Source organism: Acipenser ruthenus, chromosome 1 (assembly GCF_902713425.1).
Source record: "Acipenser ruthenus chromosome 1, fAciRut3.2 maternal haplotype, whole genome shotgun sequence".
NCBI lineage: Eukaryota > Metazoa > Chordata > Actinopteri > Acipenseriformes > Acipenseridae > Acipenser > Acipenser ruthenus.
This window is the reverse complement of record NC_081189.1, coordinates 17,665,996-17,688,191: the sequence shown is the minus strand read 5'-3', so window position 1 is coordinate 17,688,191 and position 22,196 is coordinate 17,665,996. Positions and strand designations below refer to the sequence as shown.

Sequence of the window (22,196 nt, the reverse complement as noted above, 5' to 3'; positions counted from 1 at the left end):
GGGTCACACAATGAGTCAGTGGCTGAGGTGGGATTTGAACCGGGGACCTCCTGGTTACAAGCCCTTTTTCTTTAATCACTGGACCACACCGAGTTCTTTTCTGTGGAATAATTTTGAAGTTGTATATACAGAAAAGTGAAAAGTACCTGAAAAAAACGATCGTCAACCCACCTGATTTAAAAAAAAAAAAAAAATTGAATTTATGTATTCATTTATTTAGTTATCGCAAATCCCCGTCACCCGCTAAACACAAGGAAACAACATGGTGGTTGAGGTGAAACCTTTAGTTTTATAACTTATTATTTCAAAATTTATCATTCACTCCTTAATAATACTACGTACTCAGAGTGATTTTTAGTTTTTTTTACTCATATTGCTATAACATGTCTCTCTCTACTCTAGCTACTGTAGTAAGAACTGAAAATTGTAGATTCAACGAGTGGACCAATAAATACTTATTTATTTTACCAGCTGTACCGAATGCAAAGCCAGTGTGTTTATTGTGCAATGATTGTGTGTCAGTGGTTAAGGAATACAATATGAAAAGGCATTTTGAAACCAAACAAGGCTTTTAGAAATATGTATCCAGAGGGCACAGTAGTTAGAAGCTCAAAAATAGAAGCAGTTATACTATTAATATGTCACAAACATTTTTAAATGTTTATAGTGGTACTCTGTTAAATTCTCACACTGTTCTATACTTAAAGTAGTATTCATATGGTAAAATGTGTAAGTCTTATATGAACATTAATCTATATAATATTTATTATTGCTTAAAAATGTGCAGAGTAAAATACTCCTAACTTTTTTCCAATCTGGCCCTCTTAAATTAAAAAAAAAAACAAAAACAAAAACTAGTTGAAGAGCCCTGCTCTAACTAAGACAACTCTATCTGTCCAGGGTATACGAGAAACACATGCAAGCAGTTTCACAGTGTTGTTGCAGATGAAACTACAGATGAGAGAGAGAAGTGTCCTGAACATTGTATTTAATTTGTAATTTTATGAAAATTGTATATTTTTGTAATAATGCCCCTTGTTTTCAACTAGTCTGTATATTGTAATGCCAGCAATAAGCTGTTTTTTCAAAACACCATTATTTGTTGACTGACCTACAGTACATTGTTACTAGTGGACTGCTTTAAGAAAGATTTTTCCTGAAAACTACAGTATCTCAGGGACTTAAATAAAAATTCCCGAGAATGGAAAACCAGGAGCCCTATATACCAGTACTTGCATGTCACTTGTATAAAGAATAATAGCACAGACTTTCTGCGAAACAGGTTGTTAATAATGGCATCTGTATTTGATAGCAGCACAAAACAAGCCTTTAATAAATGATACAGACTTCTCAGCTGTTCAGTCTCATGCCCTAATTTCTATTTCTTCGCCATGCTGAAATGTTGTACTCTTGGCACTTGCTTCTTCACAGTTTCAAGTAGTGTGCAGTATGCAGAGTCACAGAATTGAGAAGTAGATTTTGCATTTAGCATTTTGATTTTGGCATATAAAAAAAACACAGCCCATAGGAACAGATCAGAACCAAGTTTAAAAAAAAAAAAAAAGAAAACATGACTAAAGAAATATATGTTTTTTACTGCAGTCTTGCTTTTTTGAGTTGAATAAGGCAAAGTTAAAAAGGGTCAGCTGAGTGTGAGTACAGTAAAGTTGTTTTTATTTTTGTAGACTCCCTTCCCAGTCTCCGGAGAATATTACATCGCTAGGTCACCATTTCCCCTAAGCTCACTGACTACTGTATGCTCAAGAGGATCGAAGTTACATTAAGAAGGTTATGATGTCCTATAAACACAGGGCTGGAATTTCATCTCGGGAGTCGCGCATTTTCCAAGTTGTTCCCGCATATCTGCAACTTTCAGTGCAGGAAAATCCTGCAGAGATATTTTAAGACACCAAGCTACTGTATTTTTTACCCAATTTAGAATGCCTGCAACGCTACAACAACCTATAAGGAAGTGGGTGTCGGTGACGAAAACACTATGAGCCGCATTCTGAGGAGTTCTGGTTAAAATAAATAAATAAAAGTAGTGCTGGATATTTTAAGTGCTGCGAGACTTTATTCTCTTGTACGTGATTCTCGGCCGGTATCTTTAGGCATTATAGAAACTCAGTACACTGCAGTAAGTAAACAGTTTTGAAAAAAATATATATATATATATGTTAAGTCCATCTAGGTGTTGTTTTGCAAGTGGTGGCTTTCGCTTTAACTCTTAAAACTCAGCCCCATTCATTTTGGGGAGCCAGTGCCCCAAAGATTCCGTACATATTACTCAGGCACTGTAAAAGCCACCTACCTGGCTTGTTTAAAAGTATAGACTATGGGCTTTTCAAAGACGTATTCAGTGTGTGTGCGGTACTCCTAGCCGGAAATACGACTGCCTGAATTAAGCCTCTTTATCATGTGATAGAGTTCACAGCTTAGGTTTCGTTTTTGAGTCTATTGCTCCGTCATTGTAGCAGCTAGACTGGAACGGGTGGTATCGTTAGGAAGCTTAGAAGCTCAGCTCTCCCCCCATGTCCATTTCATAGAGGTTCAATGGTGCATTTTTTTTGCCATCTATATATAGCAGTGACCAAACATTATTTCTTTGAAAGTTTTTTTTTTTTTACATATATTTTCTCATCTCTACCACATATAGTATGCCTGATCCTGTTGCAACTTACATAATATGAAAGGAATCTTTGTGGCCTTTCATTTGATATGTTACATGCATGCAGTACAAACTATCCAGCAGTTAAACATACTTAAATGAAAACCGTGAACAACAGACGGAAATAGGGCTGAGTTTAAAGAGTTTAAAAAAAAAAAGAAATGGAGCGCTGGTTAAAAAGAAAAGCACCTTTTTCTTCTGCTGCATGAAGTAAGATGTATTGTCTTTTGTGTGTTGTCAAATCTGAAGATTTTGTCAAAAACCAGTGGAAAATTATTGGAGAAATTGTGGCAGGCACTTAAACTAGACCCATGGCTAGGGGCAATAGAAATAAATTGATTTTCTGATTTAAATTCTTAAAATGTTCCCTTGCTTTATTTCTATTTGCCAACAATATCATTGAACCGTTTTTACCCAATTTCTGAAGTGTCATTCCTTTCAGAAGATGTGCCTACTGTAGCTTCAAAATCGGTACATCCATTTTAACTCAGCAAGACCCTATTACTCTATGTTGGCTTCACATTATACCCAGAAGTCATTTCATATTTATTATGTTTTATTTAGAGCATCTATTTTGAGTAAGGAGCCTTTTTTTACTCAAAAATGAGCCTACAAGGTTCCTTGAACATGTTTGGAATACTTTGCCATCTAAAAATAACCCTGCACTGTGTACTAGCAACTATCCGTTTTTATCTTTTTTTAATATAAATTCTTCAAAGTTTTTGCAGTTTTAACCGTTTTATTGAGTCTAATGTTTGTCTTAATATAAGGGTTACTGTGCTTGAAAGTTTGAAAAGCTAAACACATTAACAGTGTACCTGTAGCAACTGTTTTAGGTTACATTGTTTGTTATGAAAGTAATTAAAGGGGCATTGTCCTTTTTCTGATCAGCATTTTCAATAAAAACCTCACAACAGGTATTCATTTTAAAAGCTTAACTCTCTCAGTGACTACAAGCTGATAAGATGGGATTCTAGTAAATATGACTTTGTAATTCCAAACAACATAATGTTTTCTTGGCAGACATTTTATTGTGGAAATGCCTGATAGCCCAATTCACAGTTTTAATGAGTTTTTAAAAGTATGCTTTTTATGAATAAATTATAGTTTGATAGTGAGGGAACTGTTACAGTTGCCAGCTTCTTTTAACAACAGGCTAGAGCAGTTTCTTGAAAACCTGATTTATTTCACAATATAAACAGACTTTGAAAAACATTCTTTACACTTTCAACACTGCAGACCTATTTGTGGTCAAGGAAAAATAACTCCATTCAGCATAAAAGACCAGTTAACCTGTCTAGGTTTTTTTTTTATCACTTTTCTGTAACTTATTTCTATATAGGACAGTAGACTAAATAGAGAAGTACGGGTTTGGGCTTTTGCAGTAATACTGAAAGAGTCAAAGAAGTCCAAACTTAGTTTTGTGAATACGGCCCTGCTATTCTTCAAGCACTGAAGTGTGAAATGTACAAATTGTCACCAATCCCAACCCCAAACTGCTCTTCAAACGGAAGAATCGACAGTGTAGGATTTTTCAGATGGGCGCTGCCAGCTGTTTTGAGTTTAGTTCCTGTGGGGGTTCAAACATTCTGATTTGTATAGCATTGTGTACGTGTAGGTGGCTTTTCTTAATCCTGACACATCATTTTAATGCAGTAATTACTTCCACTAGTACAGTAAAACTTTTTGAATAATTGAAACCTATTTTTTTTTCATAAATGCTTTAGGAAACCCGAATGTCAAAGGAACAGTTATTTGCAAAATGATTCTTTTTGCAAATCTTGCAAAACACCTTCTGTATTTATTCTATTATCTCATGCTATGAACTCCATACTCCTATCCATTGTTCCTGCATAACAAAAAATATGGATTGGCTGATGGATGGTGTTGGACTATAGCTGTATCATCAAGTCTTTGGAACTGTTCTGGTTAACAGTGTTACCCTTTATAACACTGACTGCAATGCAATCTGACACCACTGTGTCTACTCAAGTGTTTATGTTTGTGCTAGTGCAGAGACAGACTACTTTAGTATGGACTGATGTATTTCTTTATTTTAATTCAAATGTTGCGCCCATTACATGTTTAGCCTAAGGAATTCAAAATGTAATCAAACAAAACAAAAAAGTATGTTGTGTTTTAAATTCACAGTAAGTAGGCTAACCCTGTTTTAACAGATTGGTGTCAGTGGGTCTGGAATGGTATTGCGGTGTACTTCTGAAAGTTCGTACCCAGTGGCTGTGTGTGTTTTCTTTTGCAGAAACGTGCCCCTTACTGTATGTGTGCAGATGTATTGTACAGTAAGCATCCAGTAAGCATGCTGCTGTAAATACTGCCCAGCTCTTCCCATCTGCAGTGCTGGAGAGTATTAACTTGTAGGCCTTGTCATTGTGGTTTTGTCTGCTTCATAGTCGTGGTTATTTAGCTTAAAGATCAAACACATTAGTTGGTTATTTACAGTAGCACAAAATTAACATTACCACATCTAAATTGCCCTATTTTAATATGTTACTTGTGTTCAGCTTTATTTTTTAGCTGATAGTGGCATGTAGAAGTCTCTGAGGACTACATGTCCAGTAAATTAGCTTAAAGTAATCTTATGTAGTTTGAACGATTGACTGCAGGGACTAAAGGTTGCTAGAGATCCTCAAATTATCTTCTTTTGAGTTTCTTCTTTTACTGTTAACAGGAGCCCGCTGCTGCTGCTGCTGCTCTGTTTTTGTGAGCCAATTCCTGTACGTCAGCCTGTCAATTTGTACGGCTCCAGATATTAACATTAGGAATGCTAACAATGAGCAGTCTGTTAGAGTACATTGATGAGTGAGTCCTAAAACTGGCTTAACGTAGAATAGCCTACACTTTACAAAGATACACTGTTTAATTATTGTTTAGAATGAATAAATACATTTGTTTACCTATTCTGGTTGACAGTGGTGGTTGTAATTAAGAGAGTCTTGTATGTACAGCATTACTGTGTTTCTGCTCTTTTTACAGTAATATATTGTTAACTCCCCTCCCCCCCTCCCCCAAATCTGCATTTATTACTTACTGCAGAACTCTGCTGCATTTCAAATATGCTGACACTTGATCACAGGCATTGCAATATGCTGGCAATACTGAAGGTTGCAGCAGTGTGTTCATACTGTCTCAAGTAAACATTGTGTCTTTTGGTACAGAGCTGTAAATTCTGCAAATGCTTTTTTAAGCTTTTAGGTTTTAAGGTGGGTAACAAGTAGACGAGATCACAGTTGACAGGATACCTGCAAATTATACTTGTAGAATTGTTCTATTTTTATATTATTCTACAAAGAAATCTACCTTTCAGTGACGCACATAAGATGCGTCACAGGAAATTGCCCCAGAACACACAATAATGAAAGCTGCTTAATCTGTTTAAGCAAGCATTTGTTAGAAATCTAAATTCAATAATAATAGGAACGACGCTATTTCAAATACAATGTAGGTGAGTGGCACTCTTCTGTAACAATCTTCTGCTGCCATTTTATTCTTAGCAATATGTTTTTCTGAGGCCACAAAAAATATTTGTGAAAGTGTTGTAGATTGCAAGTGTTACTGGATGTGCGGTAAGCTGTAGTAAAGTCACAGTAGTGCTTTGTGTTCTGGGCTTGGCACTGGCCTGATAGTTTAGTACAGTGAGGCCTTGGTGTATCCAGGAATATATTTGGGGTTGTTCCTTTTGTTACAGCTGGGCTGCTTGATGCTCAAGGAGGTGCATTGACTTAAAACACCATAGAGCTGCTCTGTAACAACGCAGCTGAGCTGGAGTAGCAATCTGAAACCAGGATCTTTAGAATGGGGCCACTGCAGTAGTGACCCTCATTAAAACATATGAATGATGTTGACTGCTCAGTAAGGATTACAAATGTTAGTACCCGATTTAAAAGCAGAGCTAAAACCATTAGGAATGCACTTGGTTGAAGTTGCTGTGCAGTGTTAATTTGTTTTATTTATTTTATATTAAGTTGCTGTCCTTTTCTTAAATGTATCAATAAAATGTAATTAAGTAATTGAAATTAGATTTGGGTCTACGTGTACCATTGTTGGTTACCTCGTATCAAATACCGTAGTGTGCTGAAGGCTAAGAGTTTTAAACTGAATTATGGGAAGTGTGAGCCAAAGGTATTTTAATTGCTTTTCTGGTGGTCATCTGGACTTCCCCTGAAGTTAATCCTTGTTAATGCTGTTATGTTTTGCAACAAACTGTAGACATTTCTGGTAAACATTCACTTGTGCACTTTATTTTTTCAAACCTGGTGAACTGACACACTGCATTGGAATTTGAAAGTGCTGTTCCGCCCTCTGATTGGGTGGTTATCCTGGGTGTGTCTGTGTGTATCCCATGCCAGTACTAGAAACGTCCAGGTGTATACAAACTGTCACATACCCCACAGGCACTAGCATTAGTGCTTACATATTTGTTACAACACAAGCAGCCAGGATATAAAGATGGCATCGACAGGAATGGAAATCTGCAATCCTTTTTTATTTATTTTTTTAACCTGTCAGTAAAATAAAAATAACCTCCAACCATGTCAATACTGTAGCCTGCTCCTGCTATATTCAATAAGCAAAACTGTATTTTGCTCTCCAGTATAAAAAAAGAATCTGCTCACTGTAGGAAATTTCTTTATATACTTCACTGTTTAACATTCACTATGATTGTAGGGGGTTGTATGTTTTATCATGAGAAGTTCAAGTAGTTACAGTATGGAGCCTGAACCATTAAAAATGCTTTGTTGCTAGGCAGCATGAGGGGGGGGGGGGGGGGGAAATACCCTCAGATGTAATTCTTCAGAGATCAAAAGTCGGCTGCTTTGTCACTTGGCACTTTCCATTTAGTAACTGAATAGAAGAAAGCTATTGAGGGAACAGGGTTACGATTTAAGAGACTTTAATGGTTTCTAGTAAATACTGTACATGTTATAGTTTTGTATTGTTACTTGGATAAAGGCATCTGCCAAATAAAGCAATAATAATACTAAATAGCTGCATGAAAACACATTAAGATAAGTCATAACAGTTTGAATTTGCCTGGAAATATTTTCCCTTTGACAGTACAGTGCTGCTGTGTACTGTAGACAGGCTTTCTCTGTCAGGTGATGGGAGCTGCAAACATTTATTCAAAGATTAGAAATCTACATTTAAAAGAGGAATAGTAGAACATCTTTTACAGTTTATATTTATACCGTATCTGTAGCCTAGCCTTTCACTTTGGATTTTGATGTACTGCTAATTTGGTGCACCAGCACATTGCTTTTTAAAGTTTCTCAGTTATTGCTCAGTATTTATTTATTTATTTATTTATTTATTTATTTATTTTAATTTTTGAGAATTAAACTTTATGATTATGTACAGTATTTCCCCAGCTGATTGGTCAGATTGTGAAATGACGGTAGACTGATGCCAGTGCCGCCACTATTTAGGCTACATCTGCATTACCAGGAACTTACACAGAAGTAACGTGTTACTGTATTATCCATTGCAGTAGCAGTATATAACATGTGAGAACACATTTTTTGTGAGAAGGTACAGTCATGTTTTAACGTGGTTACATGGATAGTTGCATATTATTACAGTTGTGTGTAGTTGATGAATTTGCATTTTAATGTAACATTTTAAAATCCATTACCAGTCAACAGTGTATTGGCTAAATAATAATTCAAACAATTACAAGACTTCAGCTGTGATGGTTTCCACTCAGCTTGTTTCCATGTACTGTAGGCTTTGTGTGAAACGCATGGACTTGTGGAGTTTGTAGCTCGCAGAGCCTGTGTTCAGAGCCAAATGCACACAGTGGGACGTGTCTGTGGGCATGCCTGACCAGCTCTACTTTTATGAGGAATGTATCAAGTCATCTGCTTGGTTCTGTTGGCTGAACCATTTGCACTGTAGCTCTGTGTGTTATTACTCAATAATTACAAGTGTGGAAAGAGGTTAAAACACGTACATTGTGTTTAGTTTGCTTTAAATGTCTATGTTGTGTTTTCATTTAAGTTACCTGTAGCCATTAAAGTCGTGTTTAATACTTTCACTGTAAAATGGCTTTGGAGAGTTAACACAAAAAAATATACTGTGCTGTCATGACTCTAGATGCTGAACTATTGATTGTAAATATTAAATACAAATAATTTTGTGTTATTCAGTCGCTGTTGTCCAAGAAGATACAGTACAGCCTATATTTCACTGTGGGCATTTTTTATTTCTCTATTTAACTTTAGTCTAGTTAGCAGAATGAGCAAGCTCTAGATTCTATGTGGAAGTCAACATTAAATATGTAATCCTCCATAGATTTGTTTAAACATGAAGATGAATTGCAGTACATTCTACTGCTTGTAGTCATATTCTTATAATGAATGACATTGAAAAGATGAAATGCAGTGTACTGTTGTACAGTAGGTGAGAACCAAACGTCAGAATGAATTCTACTATTTTCACAGATCTAGATTTATACATCCTTTTGAAGCTATTTTAATAGCTACAGTAACCGTGAGTGCATTTTATTGTAAGGCTGTGTTCGCACTGAGTTTGTTAGGGTGATTTGGTTTGTTTGGAGTGGAGTGTGAACAACAAAGTTAACTTGACAAATAAACCAAACTGAGTCTAGTTAGAGGTGGGCTCAGTTAGTTTGGTTCGCTTGCTACACTTCAATGTGAACAACAGGGGAACTTGGTTCATTTGCACACAGGAAACAAACCATGCACTTTAACCTTTGCAGCTAGATGAGGAGGAAGTGAAGTATCCTGGTTATTGTTGTGTAGTTGGTTGGTAGTGCTGCGCGCCTCGTGTGTGGTATTCTGCAAAATTGAAAAGTATAAACATAAGTTCAGTCACAAAATGTCAAGTGAAATAATATGGACAGTGAGAGAAACTTGACAAAGTTTCTCCAGCTCAGCATTATAGCCCTCCAGCTCAGCATTACTCATTTCAGTAGCGACAAAAATGATTGAACAAAAAACAGATTCACCCCCCCAGTCAGATATCAAGATGCACTGCAGACAGTGTAAACATCCTGTCCACTAATCATGAGAAAACAGTTCACTTGCAAATTGCAATATGAACACAAATAAACCAACAAACAAACTCTGTATCGCACCCAAACAAACAAACTCTGTACATTTGCTTCCAGGTAAGTGTGAACACCAAGCAAATTGATTAAAAAAAGTATATATATTTAAACCAAAAGAATTGAACTGAGTTTGTTTGTTTGTTTGTATCAAACCCAATGTGAACAAGACCTAACAAATAAAATGCTTCATGGACGTAACTCCTCTGAAATGAACTGGACAGTTTATTAATGCGGTGCTATGGGGCAAGATGCTGCAGCATCACTGCAGACCTATTTTGCTTCATTGTTCTACTGTAATACTTCCATTCATTTCCATTCAGTTTTTTTTTTTTTATAAAAACCATTAAGTGGAATGTCATGGTTTGTCTTGCAGTAGCTACTGGAACGTTACAGTAGTACTGTAGGCTGGATTTGTAGTTTCAGTATTACATTTACTTTTAGGGAGATCAACATTCTGAATTGCAACTAAAAAGAATGACCTGTTTCACCTCCCATATATTTTTGTATAATTTGTAGCATGATTCGAGTGCCTTGATTTTTGAGTTGCTTATCACTAATTGTTTCAAGGTTCTTTGGGTCATTTTTATTATTGGTTTTGTCTGGTCTCTGTTTATTGATTTTGATTTTACATGAAAAGGCATTGTGCAGCCTGAGGAACTCACCAAGTATGACACCTCCCCTCTAGTTTAAACACACAATCACATGCAGTGTAACGATGGGAACCTGGTCAGTCATAACCAGCTTTCAAGCCCTGAAGCCTTGGGTTATATTGGGTATGCTAATCACTTATGGTACAAGCTACAGCATGTAAAATGCATACCATACTCCATGAACTTGAAAGATTTGTGCTTTTTATTTAAGGTACTCAAGGATAGAACGATTTTATACATATGCAGTAACTACAACAAAGCAGTACAGTAGCCATTTAAACTTTCCTTTTTCTGGTAACTTAATGTAAAACATCAACACTCTGAAGTAAGTGAACTGTGTGATGTGGTTTAGTATTTCTTCCAATATAAAAATGTGCATTGGCAGAGGCTAGACATGTGATTTGAGCATTGAATTGGCCCAGAGTTGTTGTTTGCTTCAACCGAGTACACTATTTAACTCATGTGACTTGGAAGCTGAACAAAAGCAAAAGGGGGGAAATGTCCTATGCAACTGATACAGTGAAGCACCTGTGGAGTAACAGAAGCAGAGGGATTGAGTGCTGTGTTTCTCGGGTGTTGTCAGACAGTGCAATATTTACAGAGAGCACTCAATTCATTTTGAGGATTTTGCTTTGTAATATAAGAGGTTCTGTGTTTTTTGTGCACATTACCCATGGTCTGTGAGCAGAGTGCCTTTCCCCTTGTCAGCTCGCATCAGTGCAGAGGAGGCTGATGTGAACACTGAGGGCTGACCACAAATGACATTTTTACTCTGCTGCATGCTGCAGTATACAGAATTTTCACTTCATTATGTATTTAAATTACATTTTGATATATTTTGCTACAAGGGAGGGTGCAGGGTGCTTGTGCTGTGCTGTGCTGTGCTGTAGTTCCTGTGACTTAAGTGTTTTTGTTACAGTATTATATGTGCTTGTTCAGCACCTGTGTTCCAGGGCTTAGAATCCCTAGAACAGATCTTTCACTTTCTATTGGGAAAAGTCTAAACATTATACAAAATAGTCTGCACTGTAAATGTTTATCACGTTACTATTTACTTCCCACCTCGGCATAATTGTGTGTTCCGTTTAAAATGTTTACAGTATCAAAAACATTACCCTCAAGATAAAACTATAATTAATTACCAACTAAAAATGATCCAAAGGGACTCATGTATCAAACACCGAACACATATTCAACCAGCCCCTATTGCTGTTAATAAAATACAGCTGCGGTAATAAACAAAACCTGTCAAAGTATGAGTATTGTGATGACTGTGTATGTTTACCAGAGCATTTATACTTCTAAACGCAGAAACACTGGGCTTCACTGATACGACAAGTTGAAAACAGCAAAGATCATGAGCAGCATGTACTGCTCTCCAGGCACAATCGCCAGACGCCTGCTTCACCTATCAGAGTGGAAATACACGCAATCGAAATCGCGTATGTGTACAGGTGGAAAATGTGGACAGTTACTCTAGATAGTTATTGTCTTAATACTTTTGTACAAGGCTGTGTTCTGTGATTATCTAAGTAAAGTTTACCAGTGTTGTCCAGTGAAAAATAACTGTTTGCCTGCTACATTGTACAAAATAATGTGTTCTACATTGTTTAAATGCAAAATCATCAGTTTGGTGGTTCACTGAAGTATCGGTTTGTTCAGTGGCCTTGAAAAGCATACTGTACACTAGACTAGTTTGTACTGCAAGTCAGTGATGGCCAGTCTTTCATCATGGCTTTATCTCTGAAAAGGTTTAGTTTTTTAATTCAGTCCCATACAGTAAAGGCATGACTTTGGGCATATTAGGAAACAGGATGTGCCTCTTCCTGTAATTTTCTTACTGGCTTTACATTTACCCCACCAGTTAATGGAAAGAGGAAGGTTTGCTTGGCAGTGTTTACTTTTAAAATACAGGCCAAATCTGTTCAACACTCAATTGAATTTTTGAGCAAGAAACACCTTTCTTTTCAAATTTGATGTACTATCCTTATTTACTTATAATTTTCTTTTTAAATTTTCAAACTTTTTTCTTCAAAGCCATTGTTTAGCATTGCAGACAAACTACATTCTCTCACATGCAGAATAATATTTAAAACGTAACATTTTCTGTCCAGTACTACTGTACACATTACAATGTGAATGAAAGAGATGCTGTAATTTGTGTACATTTTAACATATTTTAGTACAAGGCTAGAGATCTTCTTAAGGTTTATAGCCTATTGTACAGTGTGTGTTGGATCATTCCCCCTGTGTTAGTGACGGCTACTGTACAAACTGTATACTCTGTTGTGGCTGTCGCTCAGGGAACACTAAACATAAAACAGGAAGGCATTCTGTAACCATGTCACTTCCTGACATTGCGAACCCTGGTTTATAATCTTAGGCCCTAATGCTATATTTTTTGAGCACGTTGAAAAGGAAGCAAATACATTTGATCTTTTTTTATCAACATTTAGAAAACAGGATTTTAAACATGTATGACTGTCTAGATTTGCTTTGTGATTTTATTACATTAGGTTCAGACATACTTTTGCCATCTTATAGTAAAATAATCTGTTTGGCAACAATGTTCCAGTTTCTTGAACTGCACTCCTTCCTGACTCTACTGTACAGTAGTTTTAGCAAACATTCTAAGAGGTTAGATATCTCCAGTTACAGTCCCTACTTCCCTGGATAACCTTCAATGCTGTCGCAGTCACAGCATCCGGCCCATGCTATCCAGCCCATGACAAATACAGTATGCTCTGTCAATGTGTGCAGATTCTTAATACTTAGGCTGCTGTACAGATTTTACAAGGCTATGCTGCTTGAAAACTACCAAATGGTGGCACTGCGGTAAAATAAAGTAATACAGGGCATTTTTTATGGAACTTAATTTAAATATTTCAAAATTGGATGAAAGTAGGTCAAATCTTGTATATTTTGATTGTAAGTGAGCTGAAGGACAAAATAGAACACTTTTTGTCAAGTTGTTTGCTAGGCGAACGAGGCATCAAGTGTATCCAGATCAAGCTCCCTCCTGCAACGATGCTAATGCTCGGATTGTTCCCACAAAAAAGAAGTTGCGACTTTGTTTTAACCTGCAAATCAGAGATCACATGTATGCAAATTCCTGTTGCAGATGCATGGAAAGGAAAGCCTTCATCTTACTGGAAGTCCAGGTTGGTGCACAGTGCACAAACCATTGGTCTTGCTGATACAAAGCGTATGCTTCAATAAATGAGCTGAAGTTTCATGTGCAGTGTATGGATGAGAGCACACACGCTGAAAATGGCTTTCAAATACAGTACACCCTTTAGCTTAGATCTTATTTGGTTGTTGTTATTTACAACTCTGCTGGTTCACTTGGTAATTAATCTGCACTTGTCTCCATCAGTAAATAGAGACCTCTCCAAAACCATGTGTCAATAAACAATATCCCAATGGTTTTCACAGATGGTCTACAGCACGTTAAAGATGCCAAGTTTAGCTCGGTAGCATGTGACTGTAAAGTCCAATGTTTAATTTAAACTGTGAATACATATAGACTGCATTTCTATTTGCAGCCCAGCTTTGCTTACAAACGCATTTCATTTGTTTTAGAGTGTTTTATCTCTTACTGCAAATGAGTGCTGGGACTAACATGGAATTTTCATGTTAGGATATTCGTTCAAGATTTCGATATTCATTTGCAAAAGGTAATCAAAGCCATTATATGCAACACGTTATTTAAATAAATAAAAAAAATGATCCCAAGAGCAAGAATAGGTTGTGAAGACCTTACTTAACCCCCCTGAATTAACTACAAAACACAGGATGCCATATAGGAGTAACGGTTAAATAAAAATACAAAACAATCCTGGGTGTATGTATTGCAGGTAAAAACAGTACTAAAGTAGACACCACATTTATTTAAAAAAATAAATAAATAAAAAAATTAAAACCCTGATATAGAAAACGTAAATGCTGATCACAATAGGAAACATTTCCTTTGTAAGTTGGCCCGTGTTGCAAAACGTGAGGCATTTTGAAGTGACGTACTCTACCTGATCTGTATCACATCGCAGGGGGACATGTACCCAGACTGAATCTGATGCAGGTTTATGTAGAGATCACTATTTAGCAGCTTTTGTTGCGTGCGTATTTTAATCTGGACTCCATTTAAAATGCTGAGGTTTGACAGCCAGAGTAAATATAGGACTAAAAGTGGCTGTGTTGATCTTCTGTATTTTAATAGAAATCCCACACAGACTGAGCAATTTCAGTGTTTCCATTTTAGAAAGTGCTGCACATGTTCTGGCAGTGTGGTAAATCAGTGCAAGTCCAAACTCGTTATGGCCCGTATTTCTCATTTTTATCGATTGTCATTTCTGGCGGACACGGGCGTAGTTTTTTGCGTTCGAATACAGGTAAACAAAATGTTTGTTCGGATATTTGTACCAGCACTACTGTAAATGCATCCTCAAAAAACAACGGTCTGGATTTCAAAATCCACGATTTGTTCATTTATTTTTTTCAGTATAGTGCCCATTTAAGGAACCAAACCATCACTTTGTGTGTGTGTGTGTGTGTGTTTTGAGTAAAGTGATATTTGCTTTAATGCATCCAGCTGTAATGATTTTTTGGGGTTTTTGCCTTCCTGATCATGAATTAGAGTTCATTCGTATCTTGTAAACTTGTTTTAATTGTATTTGTTTCTTACCGATCAGAAGTATAATTGGTTGTTTCTTTTGCCACAAATTTACAGTACTCTCCTATATCACAATAAAAATGATACAATCCGTGATGAATTTACACCGCTGCCCATTGCATACAATTGTAATAATACCCATTGATACTTTGATACTGTACTCTAAATCCTGTTCAGTGTTCATACCTTCCTCTGGTACTGTATTCTAAAGAGAGCCCTGTTTGCAAGAAACTACAACAGTACTGTAGCATAGTGGAGAAAGTGTTGGTTACGATACAGTACAGTCTGTGCTGAACCATTATGTGATATAATGTACAGGCTACAGTAGTAGTCTTGCTCAAGTCATACAGTACGTGCTGCACTGAGTTTCATTTGGCCACAGTTTTGTAAACTGGATCATTCAGAGTGCGAATTACAGTACATAACCAGCTGTTAATATTTCTTGTACAGTAAGGGTTTGTTTAAACTGGAAACATGGCCGTTTGGTGATTCCTCTGATGCAACACAGCTGTAATGGAGGTTTGCAGTATGTCTGCTGCAAAGCCAAGAAATTGACAGCTCTCTGGTGCCATACTGTATGTAAGCAAGTGTAAGGGGAGGAGACGTGTTTTATCAGTAATGGACATTGAAATAGCAATTGCTAATATTTACATTAAAGCAATTGCAATTGAAATTGATTTTGATAGCTTTAGTGAGAGAGGTGGTTCGTTTGTACCGGTAGAAGCACTACTGCTTTCATTCTGTTCGGTGCCATTTTTCTGACTTTTGAGAGACTGCTCCATAATTCCTGCACTCGTTTGTACACTGTGTGATTGTAAATGCAGCATACAGCATACCTGCCTGTAAAGGTAACAGGGAGCACTATGGTTTATTTTATTTATGTACAGGAGGGGGAAGAAAATATCTCAAGAACTTCTACCAAAACCATGCATTGGCAGAAATGTTATGTTTATAAAGTGCATTAACATAATTGCCTATTTTGTTCTCCTTACAATTACTCTGTTTTGTTGTATACAATACTGTTAGCGTGGGCACAAGCTGACGTCAACGCTACATTCGAAATCAGTCCAAGCAGCAGCATTTGTGAAAATGAACCGATCACCTGGTCTGGGAGAGATTTTGTCGAGTCATTTGGGAAAGGAAATGTGTGTATGTGCTTCAGCCCTCTTGAAACCACTACTGGTTTAGACCCCACTACTGTCTGCCTGTCGCCTGTGTTCAGTAATTAAAGTTAAAGCTTTCTTCAGCAATCTACATTATAACAGGCAATCTATATCTCCTATCAGCTGTGATATTTAAAGTCTGTATGTCCAGCAGCAGCAGAAAATAGTCTTTCAGAAGGTTGTTTTATGAGCAAGGATGTCAAAAGAATCTTTCCTGTGAATATCCGTGTGTCTCGTTTTACGTGGAAGTTTGAAACGTAGCCTCAGCTGGCACTGCCTCCACGTCCCACCTGCATGGACAACACAAAGGTCCTTTGTTTAGAACCCAGTAAACTGAGATGGCCGTCATGTGATAGGCAATGACCGCCACTGTGCTGCTGCTGAGTCTGGAGATTGTAAGCTTGCACTATTTTAGTTCATTGTTTCTGGATCCAAGGCCAGGACTCACTGAAAGACTTGCTGTGTTATCGCTTGGGAAGCTCATAAATGAGACAGGAGCAAACAAAATACTACAGTAGCAGTACACTACACGTACAGTATCTTATAAACTTGAGTATTCACAGCTCATTTGCTATATTTTTTTCTTATTTTAAGCAGGTGAATTGGGTGTATAACAGTGAATATTGTATCTTCAGTTTGAAAATCTATGAATCATGTTGTCTTCATTCAAGAATGTACAATATGTTGGTCCAAAGAGTTCCCCACTGTTTCAGCAAGTATCTAAAAGTAGTCTGCAGGTAGCTAGATTTCTCTATTGTCACAAAGCAGCTCCATACAGTGCACAAGTCAAACAGGTTATTTCTGGTGTGTGGTTGGCCACCCTTCATTTGTGTGCAGTAGTTTAGTATTGTAGTCTGGTTGGATTAAGTTTTCAGTATCTGCATTTTATGTTGATGCAGATTTCCTGTTTGAAGTTCTTACACCTGCTTGTGATATATTCTGCATTTTAACAGGAAACTACTGTTTCCTCTTCAATATTGTTGTTTCCTTTGACAATATTACAAGAAGCAGAAGCTTTTTACCCTTCTCAGTTTGAAAAGACTTGGACTATGTTTATTTAAAATGCTTTCATCGACGACTACCTGTTCCTGTTTGAACCATTGTTTTATTGCTGAACATTTTGGTGATAAGCCAACGTTCAGTACAGTGGAGGGTTTTTGGTAAGAGGTTTGCCTTCTTGAAGAATTGTGTGTGTGTGTGTGTGTGTGTGTGTGTGTGTTCTAAAAGTTTTTTTTTGTTTAGCTTTTTTTCAAGGGTATTTGTCCTATAAGGTGTTTTTAAAGAGCTTTTTGTGGGTTTTGTAGGATGTCAAAGAAAATTAAGAGGATAATTAAAAAAGAAAATTACATTCAAGACAGACTGTAGAGAGCTAATGTACAGACCAGCAGTACTTACATCAAAGTTAACAAAACAAAGCTCGCCATTACATTTCAATGAATTTGTCTGCATTGGTTGACAAGTGATGTTTTACAGTTACTAAGTTAAGGGGGGGTTAATCAATTCCCTGATTTTGTGAGTAATCAAACACCCTTTGAATTGATTATATTTTGCAACCAGTTAATCAAATGTGAGTTGAATGTGCATTTGCTGATTTGTGGTATTGTACTCACAGTATTGTAGTGATTGTATTGGGATAGGCTACAATAAAGCGGATGTGGATTTGGACTGAGCTGTAGCTGTTGAGTTTCGTTCTGATGGAGATAATGGGTGATAATTCGGCTTTGTAAGTCTGTAAAAAAAACTTTGAGAATTGTGTGTGATTGCAATACAAACGAAGTTTGACTGTACAGTAGTTTATATTTATATCTGTTTCTGACGGATACTAAAAGTTACAACAGCGCTTTTGTCAATGTCTGTTTTACAGTAGCTGAGATGAGATCCATGTCATGTTGCCTACAATACACTGCATGGCCTAGTTTGTGGCCTGTGGGGCTGTACCTTGTCACTTCAGAATAGTGGAAAATATCCTACAATGTAGCAGTGTGCTAGGGACTGTGTGTATCCTACCTTTTGTCCTTCGTGCGTCTCCACTGTCTCTTTTATCTTCATTATTATTGCCCTTGGATTAGTTTGGTTGCTCTTAGTACCAGAACTGAACTCCATGTGTAGTCCCACCAGTGCTTTCTGTTTCTCTTTTTAACTCCCTTATGTAATTAGTTACTGTAAAATATTTACTTTGGTATCTTTTAAGGATTTCTCTATCTCGGGTACACTTGCTTTTGTTTTTCTTTTAAATAGGGCTACAGTACATTGTACTGCATTGTTCTGTAAGCTGAAAAAACAATTGATGAGAATAGACCTGCCTGCCCACATTTGTATGATATCCTGTAAATTTAATAGGCTCAGACAACTATACTTTCTCATCAAAACGTCTTTTCACATGTGCAGCACCCTGTTACAAAAAATAAGTGGGACTGACAAAGAGTTGAATGTACCATCATTTTCCCAAGTAGAGTGTTTTTTTTTTTTTGTACATGGACTTTAGTAGTGTGCACTGGGGAGTACAATTAGACCACCAAATTAATTTCACTTGTGATGTGAGCTGGATTTGAATAAAAAATAGTAATCAAAAACTGCTGAATTAGGACAACGTGACCCTCCTGTCCACTTTCAATTTACACTCTTAACGTTTCCTTTGTAGCACTTACACCGGTTGTCAAGTGTGTTTGCTCGTTGGCTGCTGTCCCTCTAATTACATAGCACTTTACTGATTGGCTCGTTACTATTCTAAAATATCCCACTGTAGCCAATTGGAATCGAGTTGTGACCTTGATTGTAAATGTTGGTGAGGGGGTTGAGGAAAGATGAATGGAGGTACAGGATAGGTGACGCTGGCACTCTCCTTGCATTCTTCAATAGCTTTAATGCTTTTAATTATAATGAAGCCTTCACTGTCACATTCCTAATTCATCTTTTTTTACTCTCCGTAGCCGTGACATGGAGAATAAAGAAACTCTCCGGGGGTTGCAGAAAATGGATGACCGCCCAGAGGAGCGCATGATCAGGGAGAAACTCAAAGCAACATGTATGCCAGCCTGGAAACATGAATGGCTTGAGAGGCGGAACAGGAGAGGACCGGTGGTAAGTACAGGAGCTTTGCTGTAACGAGACCCCTAACCAGCAACAGATACAGTACTGCAGGAGTAATTCATACCCATATATACAAAAATACTGTATGGAATGCTATAGTAAACTCTTGAGTTTTCACCACCATAGAACACTATAGCTTTTTTTTATATATGGGTGTCTCTTCTTGATTTTACAGTACTGAAAATTAAATGCCACATCCATACATGTTGTGTCTTCGGATCAATGTATATTGATGTTGCTGGTTCCTCCAGTGGGGAGCCTAAAATGCTATTGACCCACAGGAAATTTGTCGCATTGAGAAGTTTCAACATTAGAATCCATAAAATGGCAAGCCCGAGATTTTTATGATGGTACAAAAGTCCAAGCTTTAGGTAGAAGTGGAAATTTAAAGAAACCTATGTTACTGTTTACATTTGTGTATGTAGAGAAATGTATCTATGTTATAAAAAAAACCAAAAAAAACAACAGCATTCCGTTCCCCTGGTAACTCAATGGGATGAATAGTGACGTAACTGGAGTAGTAACAAATTACAGGTAATATAAAGGGCAATAGGTTTGTAAGAGGAACAATTGGTATAATATAACATAGTGAGATTTTCTCGATTTTAGTCTATGGTGATACTTGACAGATTTTAAGTTCCCTTTTAAGAGCTTTAACATTAAGATCCTCTATACTGTGGTCTGATCATAAAAAATACAAATAAAATGTCTGGAGTATCTATAACGCTGTTAAGGATGGTATATTTGTGCATGCATTACCAATATCTCCAATTCAAAGGGCACCTTGCGCAGCAGATCATGTGTACAATATTTACAGCTGAAAGAAAGCAAGCTGCTGCTCATGCGTATATGAAAACCCACAAGTCTGTGCTGTGTATCACGCAGGTTGTGAAACCGATTCCGGTGAAATCAGAGGACTCCGAAGCAAACAAGCCAGGCTCAGAGTCCCCTGGCGAGCCGCAGAGCAGCGCTTCCCAGCAGTCCAGGGGCCGCCACAGTCCCTCTCCCAGCAGCTCGGGCTCCTCCGTCACCACCTCCTCATCTTCATCGTCAAAAAACACTGTCAAATCTGAGTCTCCTGGCGTGAGGAGGAAGAGGGCGTCCCCTGTACCTGTGAGTTGATCCGGTCTTAATGGTCACCTGTGATATGTATCTTGACCGCAGACACCAGAGCTTATTAAACAGACACTTTCTTCCATAGAGTTCTATAAAAAAAAGTTCTGAAAATTCAGTAATGTATACAGAGATACTAAGATCATTTATATCTATGCAATAGTCTTATAGGTCGGATACAGGTTTTTAGGCTCCATGCAAAGGCACAAATAATGGAAATTTCTTTATTTCTTGGACTCAATTAATACCGCAGCAGAAATGTCTTACTGTTAATACATTAACGTTCTGAATGATAACCATATTTTTTAATCCACCGACTATCATCAGAAACTTTACATTACTTCCTCTACAGAGTAGAATCAAATAATTTCCGTTGTTGGCTAACTTTTGTCCATTTTGTAGGTATTTAATAACTTTGACTATTGTATTGATATCACATTGCTGATTGATTAGGCATGTAGTTTTATGTCAGATTCAGGTTTTTCAAACAGATTACCATCATAAACAAAAATAACAGCTTTTGGCGAAAGTTCAGTGTGTTTGAAAGGGTGAGCACAGGCTAACTGGTAGAAATCCTGGTGCAATTTTGATTTAATGATTTAATCCTTTGACTAGCAGGCAGTGGTTTAAGAGTATGCATATTAAAATTGACTAAGAAATTTCACAGATGTGACACATTGTTGTGCAAATAACAACACTGCTTTTGTAATTCAATTTTGACAGTCTTTTTTATTTTTAATTGATGTCATCAGAGTCAGACTGTTTGTTTTGAGTTTCCTGATATTCTCACTCTGACCCTAAATACAGTGTGCAGAGATTTTTAAAACCTTGATACCTGAACCTTATGCTGTGGGACATCCAGTGTGCTGAACTCATACCAGGGTTCTGTGGTCTGTTCAGTTGCACCTCTGTCACTTTTGAGCTACAGTAACTGCTTCTAGCCAGCTTTGCAGAGCTCAGTGCAAAGACACAACGGAAACGGCAAGGTTTCAGTAACCAATTATTTTGTGGACTAAATTAATGACAGGGCAGAAATATCTTGAATACAATAACATTCTCAATGATATCCATATTTGTTATACCTGAACAGTAGCAGTTAAGCCAACAACTTTTATTAAATTCCTACCTCTCTTTTTATTCAATTCCTACCTCTTTTTATTCAATTCCTACCTCTTTTTATTCAATTCCTACCTCTTTTTATTCAATCCCTACCTCTTTTTATTCAATTCCTACCTCTTTTTATTCAATTCCTACCTCTCTTTTTTATTAAATTCCTACCTCTCTTTTTATTCAATTCCTACCTCTTTTTATTCAATTCCTACCTCTTTTTATTCAATTCCTACCTCTTTTTATTCAATTCCTACCTCTCTTTTTTATTCAATTCCTCTCTCTTTTTTATTCAATTCCTCTCTCTTTTTATTCAATTCCTACCTCTTTTTATTCAATTCCTACCTCTTTTTATTCAATTCCTACCTCTTTTTATTCAATTCCTACCTCTCTTTTTTATTCAATTCCTACCTCGTTTTATTCAATTCCTACCTCGTTTTATTCAATTCCTACCTCTTTTTATTCAATTCCTACCTCTTTTTATTCAATTCCTACCTCTCTTTATTCAATTCCTACCTCTCTTTTTTATTAAATTCCTACCTCGTTTTATTCAATTCCTACCTCTCTTTTTATTCAATTCCTACCTCGTTTTATTAAATTCCTACCTCTCTTTTTTATTAAATTCCTACCTCGTTTTATTCAATTCCTA

At 36.9% G+C, this 22,196-nt stretch overlaps 1 protein-coding gene across 3 annotated transcripts in view; it reads left to right on the top strand.

The window, feature by feature from the left end:
- Positions 1–22,196, top strand: part of LOC117425788 (mitogen-activated protein kinase kinase kinase 1) — a 46,279-nt gene that overhangs the window by 4,094 nt on the left and 19,989 nt on the right. For 2 of the 3 annotated variants that reach the window (XM_034924256.2, XM_034924255.2), the window contains exons 2-3: positions 19,168–19,318; positions 20,213–20,440. In XM_034924256.2, coding sequence (XP_034780147.2) covers positions 19,168–19,318; positions 20,213–20,440 — 379 coding nt within the window. Of the gene's footprint in view, positions 1–17,284; positions 17,398–19,167; positions 19,319–20,212; positions 20,441–22,196 lie in introns of those variants that run through there. The other variant, XM_034043099.3, reaches the window with a different exon arrangement.